Consider the following 13,567-nt stretch of genomic DNA (forward strand, 5'->3'; position numbering starts at 1 on the left):
GTTGTGTGGCTATGACATGGAATACATCATACTTTTTCAGCTACATGGCTAATTAGGAGACTGCAATGATAATAATTTTATTCTTAGAGTTTGATTTAGTGCTTTGTTTTTTAACCACAGTAGAAAAATGGTCAGCCTCCTCCACTGAACTGTCACTGACCTCAGGATTCCTGGACAATTCTCTTTATGTTGTGCACATGCGCTGGACTTCTTGGAAACAAAGGAGTCTGAATGATGGGTAAAACTAAATAGTACATAGTAGTTTGGTCTGCTTGAAACCTTAAACCCTTGCCTTTCACTGTGTTGTGTTTTTTACCCCCTATTCCTTTATTCTGTCCTTTGGTAAGACTTGCAGCAGTGGCACTTAGTTTGTGAGCAGTGCTGAATGCCCTCAGCTTCCCTGTAAGTCCGCGACAGTCACTTTTGAAATTTGGACTAAGTGTAGGTGGAAACTGAATTGCATGTTGAGATCTCTGTCTTTGCAGCTTTGTAAAGAAAAGGACACATAAGTGATCAGGTGACTTGTTTATCTCATCTACCACTCCTTTTCCCTCCTCACCCTTCCATTTTTTGCAAGTCATGAGTCAGTATCAGTAGTATAATGGCACTCCAGAAACTTATCCTGGCACCTAAAAGATATTTCAAAGGCAGCTACTATTTAGTATGATTTAATACACAGGAGAGGGATCATATGTGTGTTTTTATGATAGTTGCAATTTATGTGTGCATGATTGTATGAAGCAAAGCAATGCAGAGTCTCCAGGCAGGTGCAAAGGAGAGTCGCTTTATTGCAAAAAACAGGCCTTTTTAAGCACTTAGCCCATTATCAGTTACATGGTTTTAAAACATAACAAACATAATCCAACCAATCACTATTAACCATGACGTGAACACATAATGGTTGTAGAACTTGTTTTTCTACCTCCAATTCAGCTGAGTCACTTTCCCATAGTCCTTTTTTTCTTAGGTGAAGTAGCAGGCCTGAGCCATGATTTTACAAGGGTAACAAGGCCCTTATTTTATAAGGTTTTACCTATATGCAACACATAATATTATAAGAAATGTTATACCTGAATCTTTCAAAGAGGAAAAAAGCCCCAGTATGCCAGTAAACCAGGTACAAGATTTACTGAAAGAGTTGTTTTTGTATTAATGTCAACCTTTTGACTTATTAGACTGCTTCAACACATGTGTGTCTTACAGTAATAATGTATTATTTTACATTACTAGGATTATTAGGCTGTGTCTGCATAAGGAATATTGCATGCAGCTTAAAATGTACCTTAAGTTTGCCTTAAAAAATCTTCTAAGTATAATTAAATTGACTACCACTAAACAGCAGTACATTTCAAATATTAATTTGGATTCTTTGCAAAATTGAGACTGTAAACCTTGAAAATTCTAGGCTTTTATATACGTTCAAGAAGTTTCTGCTTCTTGAAAGGGATAGGTCAGTTTTGCAGGAACTTGTGTTGGGATTTTTTTATAATCCTACTGAGAACCGATGGGAGAAGCATCAAAATCTTAATGTGATTTTTTTAGAGGAACATAACTGGGATGAACCTCTTTCAATTCTACTACATCCCGTGCATTTGTTAGCAGCCTAATTTGTTGTCTTGTGCACTTGCATCTTTGAGCGTTCAATTAGCAGCTTGAGTACACGGAGGCCTTACTGTTGCTGAGGCCTTTTCTAGCAATATTTTGAATTACTTGAACTGACTGATGTGCTCCAGTAGAGGGGAGCAGCGCCTACACATGCAGATCCAACGGCTTGCTAATAAAGACATTATTATCTTAAAAAGCTGTACCTATTCTAGTCACTGGCACGTGTAATTGTTGACCAAACACCAGGGAAGAAACCTGAAGAAACGAATAGTTATCAAACCAGAAGTAGCCTTTTATTGGAGTTGAGTAATATATTGCTGACCAAATGCATATTAGTTAGTGTGCATTTTTGCTTAGCACTCTCTGTTCAGTGCCTTTTGTTCCTTTACGATATTGAGATTTAGTGAAGCAGCCTTTCACAGAGGTGCAAAGTTGAATGGGAGCACAGTAAAATCAGTCATTTGCCCTCACTGCATTTCTTTTTTTTTCCTATGTGCCTAAGAATGACAGGAGGTCTTGGGAGGTAGTTAAGTACCAGGGTTCAGTCAACAGTTAATATTTTGCAGATCAGTCTACATCTTCAATGTGTTACTTTTACTTTGGTTGCCTGATGCTAGTTATACTAAATATCTATTTTGGTATACATTAGAACATTGCTGCTAAGTTCTGTAATAACAAAATGGGCTTTGGCTTCATATCACAGGCATCATTGGTTAAATGTCATATGAGATTATTCTTATTTGTCATTGTGTACTATGCAGTGACAGGGCTGACTTAAAAGTGTTGTTTTTGTCATTCCAGCCTGTAGTTCAGCTGTGTCTTGTACATTATCGTAGGAGTGCATATACAAGTGTACACATTTCCCATTGCAAATTTCTACAATTGGTGTTTTAATCATATTCCACAGAGAATGGAAATTTCATTCTGGTCAGGATCACCACATGTAGATTCTGTTCCTTTGTGGCTTCAAAGGACAGATTGCCTCAGGCTTTCAGATTCACATACTGAGTGTAATGCTTTGTACTTCGTTTCACTATAAAAACATTGCAGTATCAATGTAAAAATGCTGAGACCTTCTAGTGTTACCTCTTCTGTTCTGCAGTTTTGTGCTGTACAGAAATACAAAAAGTACATTCTAGTAAGAAATAATTTAGTAAATGATGACTACTTCTACAGATAGATTTCCACTTGACAAGATTGGAAATGCAGTATACAGCAAACAGTTTACATTTTAGACTTACATAACTTGAACTTTGGGGTGCTAGTCATATGTATAGAGGAGGAAAGATGTGGCCATCTGTTGCATGTAAAGACTATTTACTGTCACAGTAGTACAAGCTACAGAAATGTAGCCAAGAGTGTTTTACCTTATTTTCAGTTAGCAAATCATCAGGATTTTTTTTCGGTTATATTGACTTCCATATGCTTATTTTACTAATGGTATTCAGGTGCAGCTGTTTCCTTTTCTGCATGTGCAGTGTAGGTTAATACAAGCTGATAAGAGTCATTCCTCTTTGTACAGACTTGGGTACAAGTCTTGGGTAGGTGGACAAGGCACTGAGTGATAACTTTCTATTCAGAGAAAGGACTGCCTACTTTGTGAATTTCTGTTCTGGTTGGAGAAGTCCTTGACAATCAGCTTTATTTTTAAAATCTATTTAAATAGTAAATAGTATTTTTGTGTATCTTTGCTTGCTGGGGAAAGTGTGCTAGCTAGCAACACAGAAGTACACAGTTGGTATCTTGCACAAACAGCTTACTCAACTGATCCAGTATAGTAACATGGATAAAGATGAAGAAAACTACTATGGAAAACATGGTAATTTACTTGCTTTCTTAGAACAATTCAAAACACCTGATCTAAATCTCACGTATTTCAACTGTGTTATTTCAATTGACTTAAATGAGCTTGAATGCAGACTCAAATGGTTTCCTGTAACTTCTTCAATTATTAGAAATATTCTGATTTTTTCCTGCATGTCATTTGCTACTATATTTCAATTGCACATCAAAGGTAAGTTTTATATGTGTATATTGTCGATTTTTAATTTAGGTAAGTAATTTAGAGTTGCTTTTTAAAATTATTACAGTGATAAAGTGTAACAATTAACTTCATATGCTGTTTGGAGTCAGAATTTGTAAATACCTTGTGAGTTATTTCTGGTAAGTTTTGTATTATAAGGCAGCCTGTAAAATAGATCTGTCTCATCTGCAAAGAACAAATATAATACCAGTTTTTAATCTTAGCGAAAGGTGTAAGTCCCCCCTCACCACTGCTTTCTTCCTTATGCCTACCAAACTCCTAAAGCTTGGAATTTGCTTTCTAAATATATTTGGACTTTTATAGCTGGGGAAGTGGTTTGCTTTTACCAGGAGCAATGTAGATACTAGAAACATAAATAATTCCCACCTCATCCCCCAAAAAATCTTCTGAATTTTTAAAGAATAGTAGTAATAAAGTAGAGAATTTGAATTTAGTTTAGAATTAAGTTAGAAAAATTAGATTAAACAAATGGCATTTTTTTTCTGTTGTTCCATGAAACTGATCAGCTTTAACGAGTTGTGATCAGCTGTAATGAGTGTTCCAGGGATCCAGACTACTACTGACAGTGAATTCTAGTGTATTTTGAACTTCAAATGTTGTTACTGTTTCTTACCATATTCTGTAATGAATTTATACCAAGAGCTCAGTGTCAGAGGAGGTAGTTTGAGCCATGTTCTTGGAAGGAGTTTGCAGTACTGCAATAATTTTACAGCTGTTAGTGGCAGTTACTTCTATTTCACAGCATCTGTCTTCTGGCTTGTTGGAGATGAGAGTCTCCATTTGAATTAGAGCTCCCTTTCTGTAGTGCTTTGTTTTTATCCTCTTATTTATTAGATCCATTTGGCTGTCTGTGTGCTGAGATGTTACGTATTCCTGTTCTCTTCCCAAATGATATTTGTATAATCCTTTCTTAAAAACTGTGATGAAAATTCCAGTGTGTGTTTCAGTATATAATTGTGTCGTGAAAGATTTCCTAATGCCTACTCTAAACCATCCTTGCTGCAAATGAGGTTAGTTTATCTAACTGGTAGAGGAAACAGAACTACTGATTGTTGTAAATTTTGTATGGTGATTGAAGACTGTTATTTTGTGCTCCTTTGCTTAATCACAGGCATTGAAGTTGCATTCATTTATTGCTTTCTGTAAACCTCCTAGTATCTTCTTTTTAATAAGTCCCTCTACTCTCTCCAGTTTATTTGTATCTTCTGAAATTCTAGTGCCATGATCTAAAAATAGTTATTCATTTGAGGCCTCACGTGTTCCCAAGCACAAGGAACAGTGACTTTTTCAATCATGCTCGTACGTCTTGAAAGAGTGGTGCTTTTTTTGGAGACATTGCTTGACTGATTCATTCTCTCTTTGTAGTGTGCTGTAATCCTTTAGGATTCTTCTCAACAGTGTTTTTGAAATCAGTTGTTCTGTATGGATTCCTGAATAGAGTTTGTCTTTACAACTTTTGTTACTTTACAAAAATCACTTTGAAGTGTTGTTTATCAAAATCCTTTTTGATAAATACTTCTATCTCCAGAAGTATTTTAATACTTGTCGCCTGCACAGTTTCAAAGTGTTCATTCTACTTGATTGCTCTAATTTTTAAGGCGAACATTGAATAGCTTTGGAGAATAGACTCCTCCAGTAGTGGGATTGAGCTAACTACTAAAATTCAAGAGTGAGAACTTGGTACCTTAATGGGTGACTCAGTAAAAATGTTTGCCCATAAAAGCAAGTAGACTGTTAGAATTGTTAGGAATGGACTGAAGTCAGATAGAAAGAGTCATTATAGGATTATATAAATCATGTCCAATATACGTGGTGAATATCCTGTGCCATTCTGGTCCCTCCTTTTCTAGTGATCTGTAGTAGCACTGTAAAGGGTAAGAAAAGGAATATAAGCTTATGTACAAGAAACATTTGAGCAGACTAGTACATTTGAGTATAATAATTTGTAACATTTTTGTTAGCATAACATGCTGCCATGTTACACAGTATAGTAATAAACTGATTGATTGCAAGCTTAAAATAGATAAAAGGAGGTAGCACTTCAATGTTTGTGATTAACTTGTAATACTCTGTGATGTAGAGCATTGCAAATTGTTAAAGTATATGTAAGGTAAATAGAGATTCCTTGAATCTCAATTTTTCAATGAATGAAAAAGAAGTTCACTCACAGCTATTAAATGCAAAGTCAGTACTTCTAGTTAAGAAAAATGCAGTTGCAAGTGTCTGTAACATCAGTGTTGGGGAAATACTACAGTGTTTGGCTTGGTGTGGCATTCCTCCTCACATATGGTGCCTTATAAGATTCGGGGTGTGGGTTCGGTGGATTTTTTTGTGTGATCTGGTGTGGCTGTCCTCATGTGCTCAACAGGTCCTGTATGAGCAAAGAACAGAAGTTCAACTTCAGTGTGCCTTAAGGCTAGAACTTCTCTATAGGGTGTGATGTTACATATGGTTTTGCTCTGGTGAAAAATTACTTTGTAGTAGAAATTTCTGTTCAAAAAGGTTCATTCAATATACAGGTGTTGGCCCAACATTAGGTATTGTGTATGGTACATTTGCTTTCCTGACCATGTATCAGAGTAGTTTCTTCCACTCACCAGCATTGCTGTCATACATCTCTTCTCTAAAGTTTTAATTTTTTGGTCTTTTCTGTATTAAGATAATTTTGTTGGAGCTTGCTAAGGTGGATCTGAATACCTCAGATGAAGGGCAAATAGGATTTTATTAACTGCTGTGTTTATTGTACTGGTGTGTGTGTGTGTGTATTTTGATAAGGTTTTTCTGATACAAACCAAGAACAAAGTCTGGCATGTAGTTAATAAGCAAAATCTGCTTCTGAGAAGTTGCTGAATTGTTCTCTAATTTACAAAAATAAGTATTTTTCTTTGGGCCTCCCAGGGGAGGAAATTTTGGCTGGTAGTACCATGTAATACTAGGGATATTCATAGGAGGAGATCCTTAAGAAAGCAGTGGAAAAGCACTCTGAAGGAGTAATTTGTATTGTAGCTTTGGCATTTGAATGAAGGAGTAATTTTTCATTGCACAGAGTTTTGTTCAGTAAATCTTCATAATCATTGAATTTTGTAAAGAAAAAGTCCCCTAAAGCTGAATAGCTAACTTCAAAAGGAAAAATCCAAATTCTGGTCTGCTGAATGAAAAGCTGCTTGTTTCTCTTCATACAGTAACAGAAACTTAAAAATTTTAATTGGACCATATTTTTTTATTACTCTTTACCAAGTGAGAGCATACTTTAATTTCTCTTATTCAGGTCCACTAGAAGCACAGGTTGGTGGGTTAGTATTTGTTAGGTTTTTAATATCGTTTTTTTTATGTGTAGAGTAAATCAGTTGGAACTGTGCTAACCAGGATAGCCACATGAAAAACAGATTGCCCATGGAGGCTGTGGATGCCCCAACCCTTGCCGTGTTCAAGGGCAGGTTGGATGGGGCTCTGAGCAGCCTGGTCTGGGAGGAGGTGTCTCTGCACATGGCAGGAGGTGTTGGGACTAGATTATATTTAAGGTCCCTTGTAACCCTTTAGCAGTCTGTGATTCGGAAGAAAAATCAGAAGTGCATAACCTGTAACTGCAGAAAGGTTGATTCATTTACTCGCTGTCAGACACACTTAGCCTGTGACTGGGAGGCATAATCCTTGTCTCTCAAATACATCATAAACCTGTGCATAGACGTAGTCATAGGATGTACATTAAAGTTAATTTATTGCATTGTAAATGTGAGGCCCTCAATATTTTTAAGTTAGAATGGAAAAAGCTTTAATCTCTTATATACAAAACCTAGGTAATTTTATTGGTGAATTACTGGTATTGCCCATATGAAATGATTTTAACAAAACTGATTAAATATTAATACATGGAAGATGCTTTTCAAAGGTTGGTGTTAACACCCCCCTCTGGACAGGTTTTATTTTAAATAAGGGCATGCTTTTATACTGTTTTATTTTAAATGCAGGTGAACCAAGGAAGTTTGACCCGAAGTTCAGAGGACCTATTCATAACAGGTAAATATCCTAACTCTGTTAAAGTCTTAAAAATTCTTTTGTTAGCAAAACTTGTAAATTTGATTCTGCAAGTCTTCTAAAACCAGACCACTGTCTTTACTACCCTTGAGGATAGATGATTACTAGGGAGCATTAAGCTGTGTTCTCTTAAGTCCTTTTAGTTTGAATGCCAATTGTGTGTGCCTTGCAGTGGCTAGTGTTCGCCGTCTAACGTGCAGTGATTCTGATACACCTCTTTGTGACAGAGCCTCCTACCAGAACAATCTGGCTTGACTTCACTTAGTTTTATGAAATGCAGATGAAAACATGTGACCACTTAGAAGGTTCATTAGTTTACAAGCAGAGTGAAATTGCTCAGAAAGCATCTAAGGAAATCATAGAATCATTAAGGTTGAAAAATACCTCCAAGATCATCAAGTCCAACTTTTAATAATGGGCAATTTTTCAGTGTTTTTCCAGATGTAGAGAGCTAAGTTCTAAACCAGCATTTGCTGCTCTTACTGAGAAGAACAAATTAGAGAATCATGAGTTATTTCAGTTTTACCTTTCTCAGGAGAAAATTTATGACAGAGAAGAACACTGCAGACTTGTCATACTACATCATTTGAACACACACACATCCTTGTCTATGCAAGATGTGGTTCTTCCGCTCTGAAAGCTAATAATTTTAGAAATAAATAGAAATACTTGTTTAGGGAGTTCATCCTAATTTGTGAAGTATCTTTATGATATTGCCAGTGTATCAAGCCAAGCTTGAATGGTGTCAGAACTGCTTCTGAGTGGAGGCTGGGAAAATTGTTTTAGCATTGCTTCAATTTTGAGTAGTTGTCCTATCTTAGGTTACTGTCATATTGACCCTGGATCCTGTACCACCTTGGCCTCACCAAAAGTTTATTTCAGTGAGATGATAAAGCTGTTCTCCTCTATAGAAGTGTCCACACTTGGAAACACACTTCAAGTTCTCCAGCTCTTTAAAAAATCTGCTCCCTTTATCTCTTTTATGTTAAAAATGTTTCTCTGTAAGAGGAAACATAGATTGGAAAACAAAAGAATGGCAGATGCTAAAAATGATTTCTGAGGCAGATGTCCTGTAGTATGTCTTGCCACTTATATGATCGCTTGTATGATAAACGATCTCATGGGTTCAGTGTTGTAAGGTATTACTTGTTTCAACAATATTTAAATCTGTTCCTCAATATGTTCCATTGTCTACAGTGAAAAAAGCATACACATTTATTTGCTGGTCTTGCTGCAAAAACAGGACCGTACACCTCAAACATGAGTTTGTGACTAAAACTTCTGCAAAGTGCTGGTGCAGATATCTTACTTAGATGTTAAAATACCATATGACAATCAGTGGTTTTGAAGGGTCATATTAAACACCTTATTTTTAAAAAGTGTTTCTTCTTGCCCCTAGGCACTGCACAGACATTATTTGCTGTGTGATCTTCATAGTTGTCATTCTGGGTTACATTGCATTAGGAGTTGTGGGTAAGTAAATAGAGGTATAGTAATGCCTTTTCATATAGAGGGGAAGCAGCTTTGTGAATGTTAGAATTTTAGACTGAAATGTCCTTTTTGCTCATATTAGTGCAAAGCTTTCCAATCAGTAAGTAATGCCTTTCATAGAAGCAAATAATTAATTAACATTCGGTATCTGTTGTAATTCACAGAATCACAGACTGGGTAAGGCTGGAAGTGACCGCAGTGGGTCATCTGGTCCAACATCCTTGCTCAGAAGGGTCATCTCAGATCATATGGCACAGGATTGTGTCCAGATGGTTCTGGAATATCCCCTGTGAAGGAGACTCCACACCCTGTCTGGGCAATCTGTTCAGGTGCACAATCACTGCACAGGGAAGAAATTCTTCCTCGTGTTCAGGTGGAACTTCCTGGGCTCAGTCCCTGCCCATTGCTCTGATGCCATTGCTGGGCTCTGGAGCAGAGCCTGGTTCATGCTCTGCCCCCTCCCTGACAGACAGATGCTGACAGACAGGGCTGAGGACCCCTCTCAGCTGGAGCTCCTCTCCAGGCTGAACATCCTCAGTTCCCTCAGCCTTTCCTGGGCACAGAGATGCTCCAGGTCCTTGATCAGCTCCACAGCCTCCGCTGACCCTGCTCCAAGAGCTCCATGTTCCTCTTGTCCTGGTGAGCCCAGAGTGGGACACAGCACTCCAGAGGTGCCTCACAGGACTAAGAAGAGGGGCAGGATCCCTCCCTGACCTGCTGGAAATGCTCTTCCTGAATCACCCCAGGATCCCATCAGCCTCTTGGCCCTGAGGATAAACTGCTGGCTCAGGGAAAGCTTGTTGTCCCCCAGGGCCCCAAGGTCTTTCTCTGAAGAGCTGCTTTTCTGCAGGTAATTAGGGAGAAGTTCAAAGCCATGTGTTTACTGATTAAAAAAAACCCTCAGAATTAAGTGTGTTCAAAAAAATGGCACAGTTTGATAAGTTCGCGATCATAAAGTAAATGTGATGGAAAATTTCAGGCAGCAGAAGTTAGAGAAAAACAATTTGAGTTGAGAGCAGCCCTGAGGAGAAGGAATTGGCAACATGGATTGATGAGGTTTGGGCATGAGCCAGCCATGTACACTTGCAGCCCAGAAAGCCAAATGTATCCTGGGCTGTGTTGAAAGAAGTGTGGTCAGCAGGTCAAAGGAGGGGATTCTGCCGCTCTGCTCTGCACTTGTCAGACCCCATCTGCACTCCTGCATCCAGCTCTGTGGCCCCCAGCACGGGAAGGACATTGACATTTTGGAGCGAGTCCAGAGAAGTGCGGCTCTGCCTGAACCCAAACCTGGGATGCAACAGAGAAGTGCTCTGAAGACTGGAGCACCTCTGCTATGGAGGCAGGCTGACAAGTTGGGGTTGCTCAGTGTGGAGAAGGGAAGGCTCCGAGAGACTTTAGAGCTCCTTCCAGTGCCTAAATGGTCTCCAAGAGAGATGGAGAGGGACTTTGCACAAGGACAGGAGTGATGGGACATGGGGAAATGGCTTCTAAACTGACAGAGGGCAGAGATAGGTTAGAGATAAGGAAGAAATTTTTTCCTGTGAGGGTGGTGAGGCCCTGGCCCTGGTTGCCCAGAGAAGCTGTGGCTGCCCCATCCCTGGAAGTGTTCAAGGTCGGGCTGGAAGGGACTTGGAGCGTTGGATTGCTTTCTTACAGTTTAATCCATATCTTAGTACAACTAACTGTGCTTTGCAATTTAGTATTTCATTAGGAAATCTACTAATCAGTACTCTTCAGTGTTGATCTACAAAGTATAAAATGGTACTTTAGAAGTTATACATTTTCATGCTAGCTGATTTTAATCGTTAACTGTGAACACTTGACTAATATCTTAAGTAGTATTGTGTATTTTGCAGCTTGGGTGCACGGGGACCCCAGGAAAGTGATTTATCCAACTGACAGCTATGGGCAGTTCTGTGGTCAGAGAGATACCCTCAATGAGTGAGTACTAAATCCATTCACGTACCTTTTTTACTCATGCACTGTGAATAAGACTTGAGGTTTCAAATCTCTGTCTAAGAGACAGTAACACTCTTACTGTATTTATTCCAAATAAAGTTCAGAAATGTATTAGTTCCCCAGTTCAAATCTAGATCCAAATTATTACTGTAATGCACTTGTTTGTGTCATTTAGAGAATATTTTTCGTAAGGTATCAATATAACTTAAAGATTGTGTCAGCAGTTGCATAGAGAGTGACTAGCTGGCACATCTTCTAGCTGCCAAAGTTTGGGTAATTCATAACCTGTTGAGTAATTCTTCATCCACCTTGGGATAAGAGAAGTCTTAAGGCATTGTAGCCTGGTCTATAGTTTTTCTCAACATACACCAAATAACAGAAAAGTCTGTAGTGAAAGGCTCTTGGTTTTTTTTCCTGTGCCAGAAGAGAGGAGAGTGAGTAGTCCGGGAGACTGGCAGTTGTAACCACATCCTCCTTGCATAAAAAGGAGGTAAATAGAGCCAAATGGCTCTATTTACTTGTCTCTGGTTTTCAGTCATTTTAGATTTTGAATTGTAAGAGTTAAATTAGTTAGTTGATACCAACAGAGTACTTACACATGAAAGTAGTCGCTCAGGGAAGAAAGATGTCGCATCTATGTTTTCTTTTTCACTCACCGTCTTCCTTTCGAAAGGTAAGTTTTAGGCATGCTTTATGCCTTTGTCACTGTCAAGAATGTGGATGCTATGATAGTGTTTGATAACAACTCTTTGCTGTTTCTTTTTTTCTCCATTTAGTTTTCTGTGGAAAAAAAAATGAGGAAGCCACTGTCCAAAGGGCAGTTCAGAAGGGGAGGAGCAGGAAATAAGAGACTGGAACAGAAGTAGAGCTAGGGCTATATATCCTCCCAAGTTTTTTTTACAGGGGAAACAGGCTAGTGAAAGAAAACCTGTTCCTCCCTCAGACTATTCTTCACAGCAATTGTTGGAGAGTCAAACTTCCTGAAGAGGAAAAACAAGGAGGAGAAAGTTGTAGTGATGTGTGCGTTTCCCTCACTGCACCACTTCTCTGCTCCCCGCCTCGCTGTCAATTTGTCCTTGCCCCCTCTGTTGCCAGTAGGAAGTAGTGGACAAATGACTGTGGGAGTCTCAGACACACAGCTTCAGTATCCTGTATGATGTGGAGTCACATGTTTCTCTCTGATTCTTACCATTCACTCCTATTCCATTTTATTTTTCTTACTTGAGTCTTTCCTTTAGTTATTTCTTACACTGTGGCTTTCAGTTTGTATTTACAAATGACCCTCCCAATATAGGATTGCTGGAAAATAATACAGCTGCTGAGACTGCATTTTGGCATTTATTTGGTACATTGAGGAGATTCTTATAAAAATATAAATCAGAAGACACATAATACAACCTACTAGAAAAGCAAGAGTGTTTATGGCAGAAGGCCAGGATACCCCTCTGAAAGAGTCCCTCTAGTCCCTGGAGTGGGGCTGAGGATGTGCTTGTGAGGCAGTTGTCAATACCATTGTTTTTCAGATTCTCTGAAAGTAAGCAGTGTGAAAGACTAACCCAGAGCTGTGGTGTTCTGAAGTCCCCAAGGGTTTAGTCTGAGACATTTTTCTTGGAAAGTAATCACAGTCTTCATGTTTTGAATCTTGTCCTTGTAACAAGTATTTTCAGCAATCTCACTGAGGAGTAGAAAAGGCATGTTAGAAACAAAGCCAACACTCACAGCTTGTGCAAAAATTCTACCCATTTGAACTCCAATGAATGCCGTGCAGTCAAATAAATTCTTTTTGTATCATCATGAAAGTCTCTGTTATACCTCTTAATGTCTTTTTTTAATCTGTCCATTAGTTGATGTGTAATCTCTGAATTTGTTTTGCATTCTACAGAGCATAATGTACTAATGGAATACAACACAGTTTCATTATACAGAATACAGACCTAATTCTCAGTGGGTGTTTTCATGTGTTACGTATATATTTAAAATTTCTTTTCTGTTGTCAATACCAGCAAGTGGGCTAAGAATAAAAAATGAATTCATTAGTGGTTTTGAGCAGCTCACAGATCATAAATACCATCAAGAAACTGTTGAAGAATGATGACATTTCAGTCCAAAATGGTATTCTACTAATTTAAAGAAAGAGTAACTAATGGTGGTGAATTAGTTTTGCCAGGATGCATCTTTTCTTAAACAGTGCATAGTAGAATATACCTCAATGGAAAAAAAGGTAAACTTGTAAAAAATGTTAGACAGTTGAGTTAATCCCAGTCTTAAATGGAGTTTGAATGTGCAAACTCCACAGTGCTATATAATGGTCTTATATAATGGTCTTATAAGTGGTGCTATATAATGGCCTTGATGGCATAGCCCTATTCAGCAATTGGTGGGAGTCACATGCTGGTGGGAGAACAGAGGATATGTTCCAGACTGGGGGATACA

At 38.3% G+C, this 13,567-nt stretch overlaps 1 protein-coding gene across 4 annotated transcripts in view; it reads left to right on the top strand.

Annotated features, from left to right (window-relative positions):
• Positions 1-13,567, top strand: part of SLC44A5 (solute carrier family 44 member 5) — a 62,171-nt gene that overhangs the window by 20,341 nt on the left and 28,263 nt on the right. For all 4 annotated transcript variants that reach the window (XM_053950371.1, XM_053950370.1, XM_053950369.1 and 1 more), the window contains 3 exons: positions 7,618-7,666; positions 9,084-9,157; positions 11,032-11,116. In XM_053950371.1, the coding sequence (XP_053806346.1) occupies positions 7,618-7,666; positions 9,084-9,157; positions 11,032-11,116 (208 nt within the window). The remainder of the gene's footprint in view (positions 1-7,617; positions 7,667-9,083; positions 9,158-11,031; positions 11,117-13,567) is intronic.

Source organism: Vidua chalybeata, chromosome 9 (assembly GCF_026979565.1).
Source record: "Vidua chalybeata isolate OUT-0048 chromosome 9, bVidCha1 merged haplotype, whole genome shotgun sequence".
Classification (NCBI taxonomy): Eukaryota; Metazoa; Chordata; class Aves; order Passeriformes; family Viduidae; genus Vidua; species Vidua chalybeata.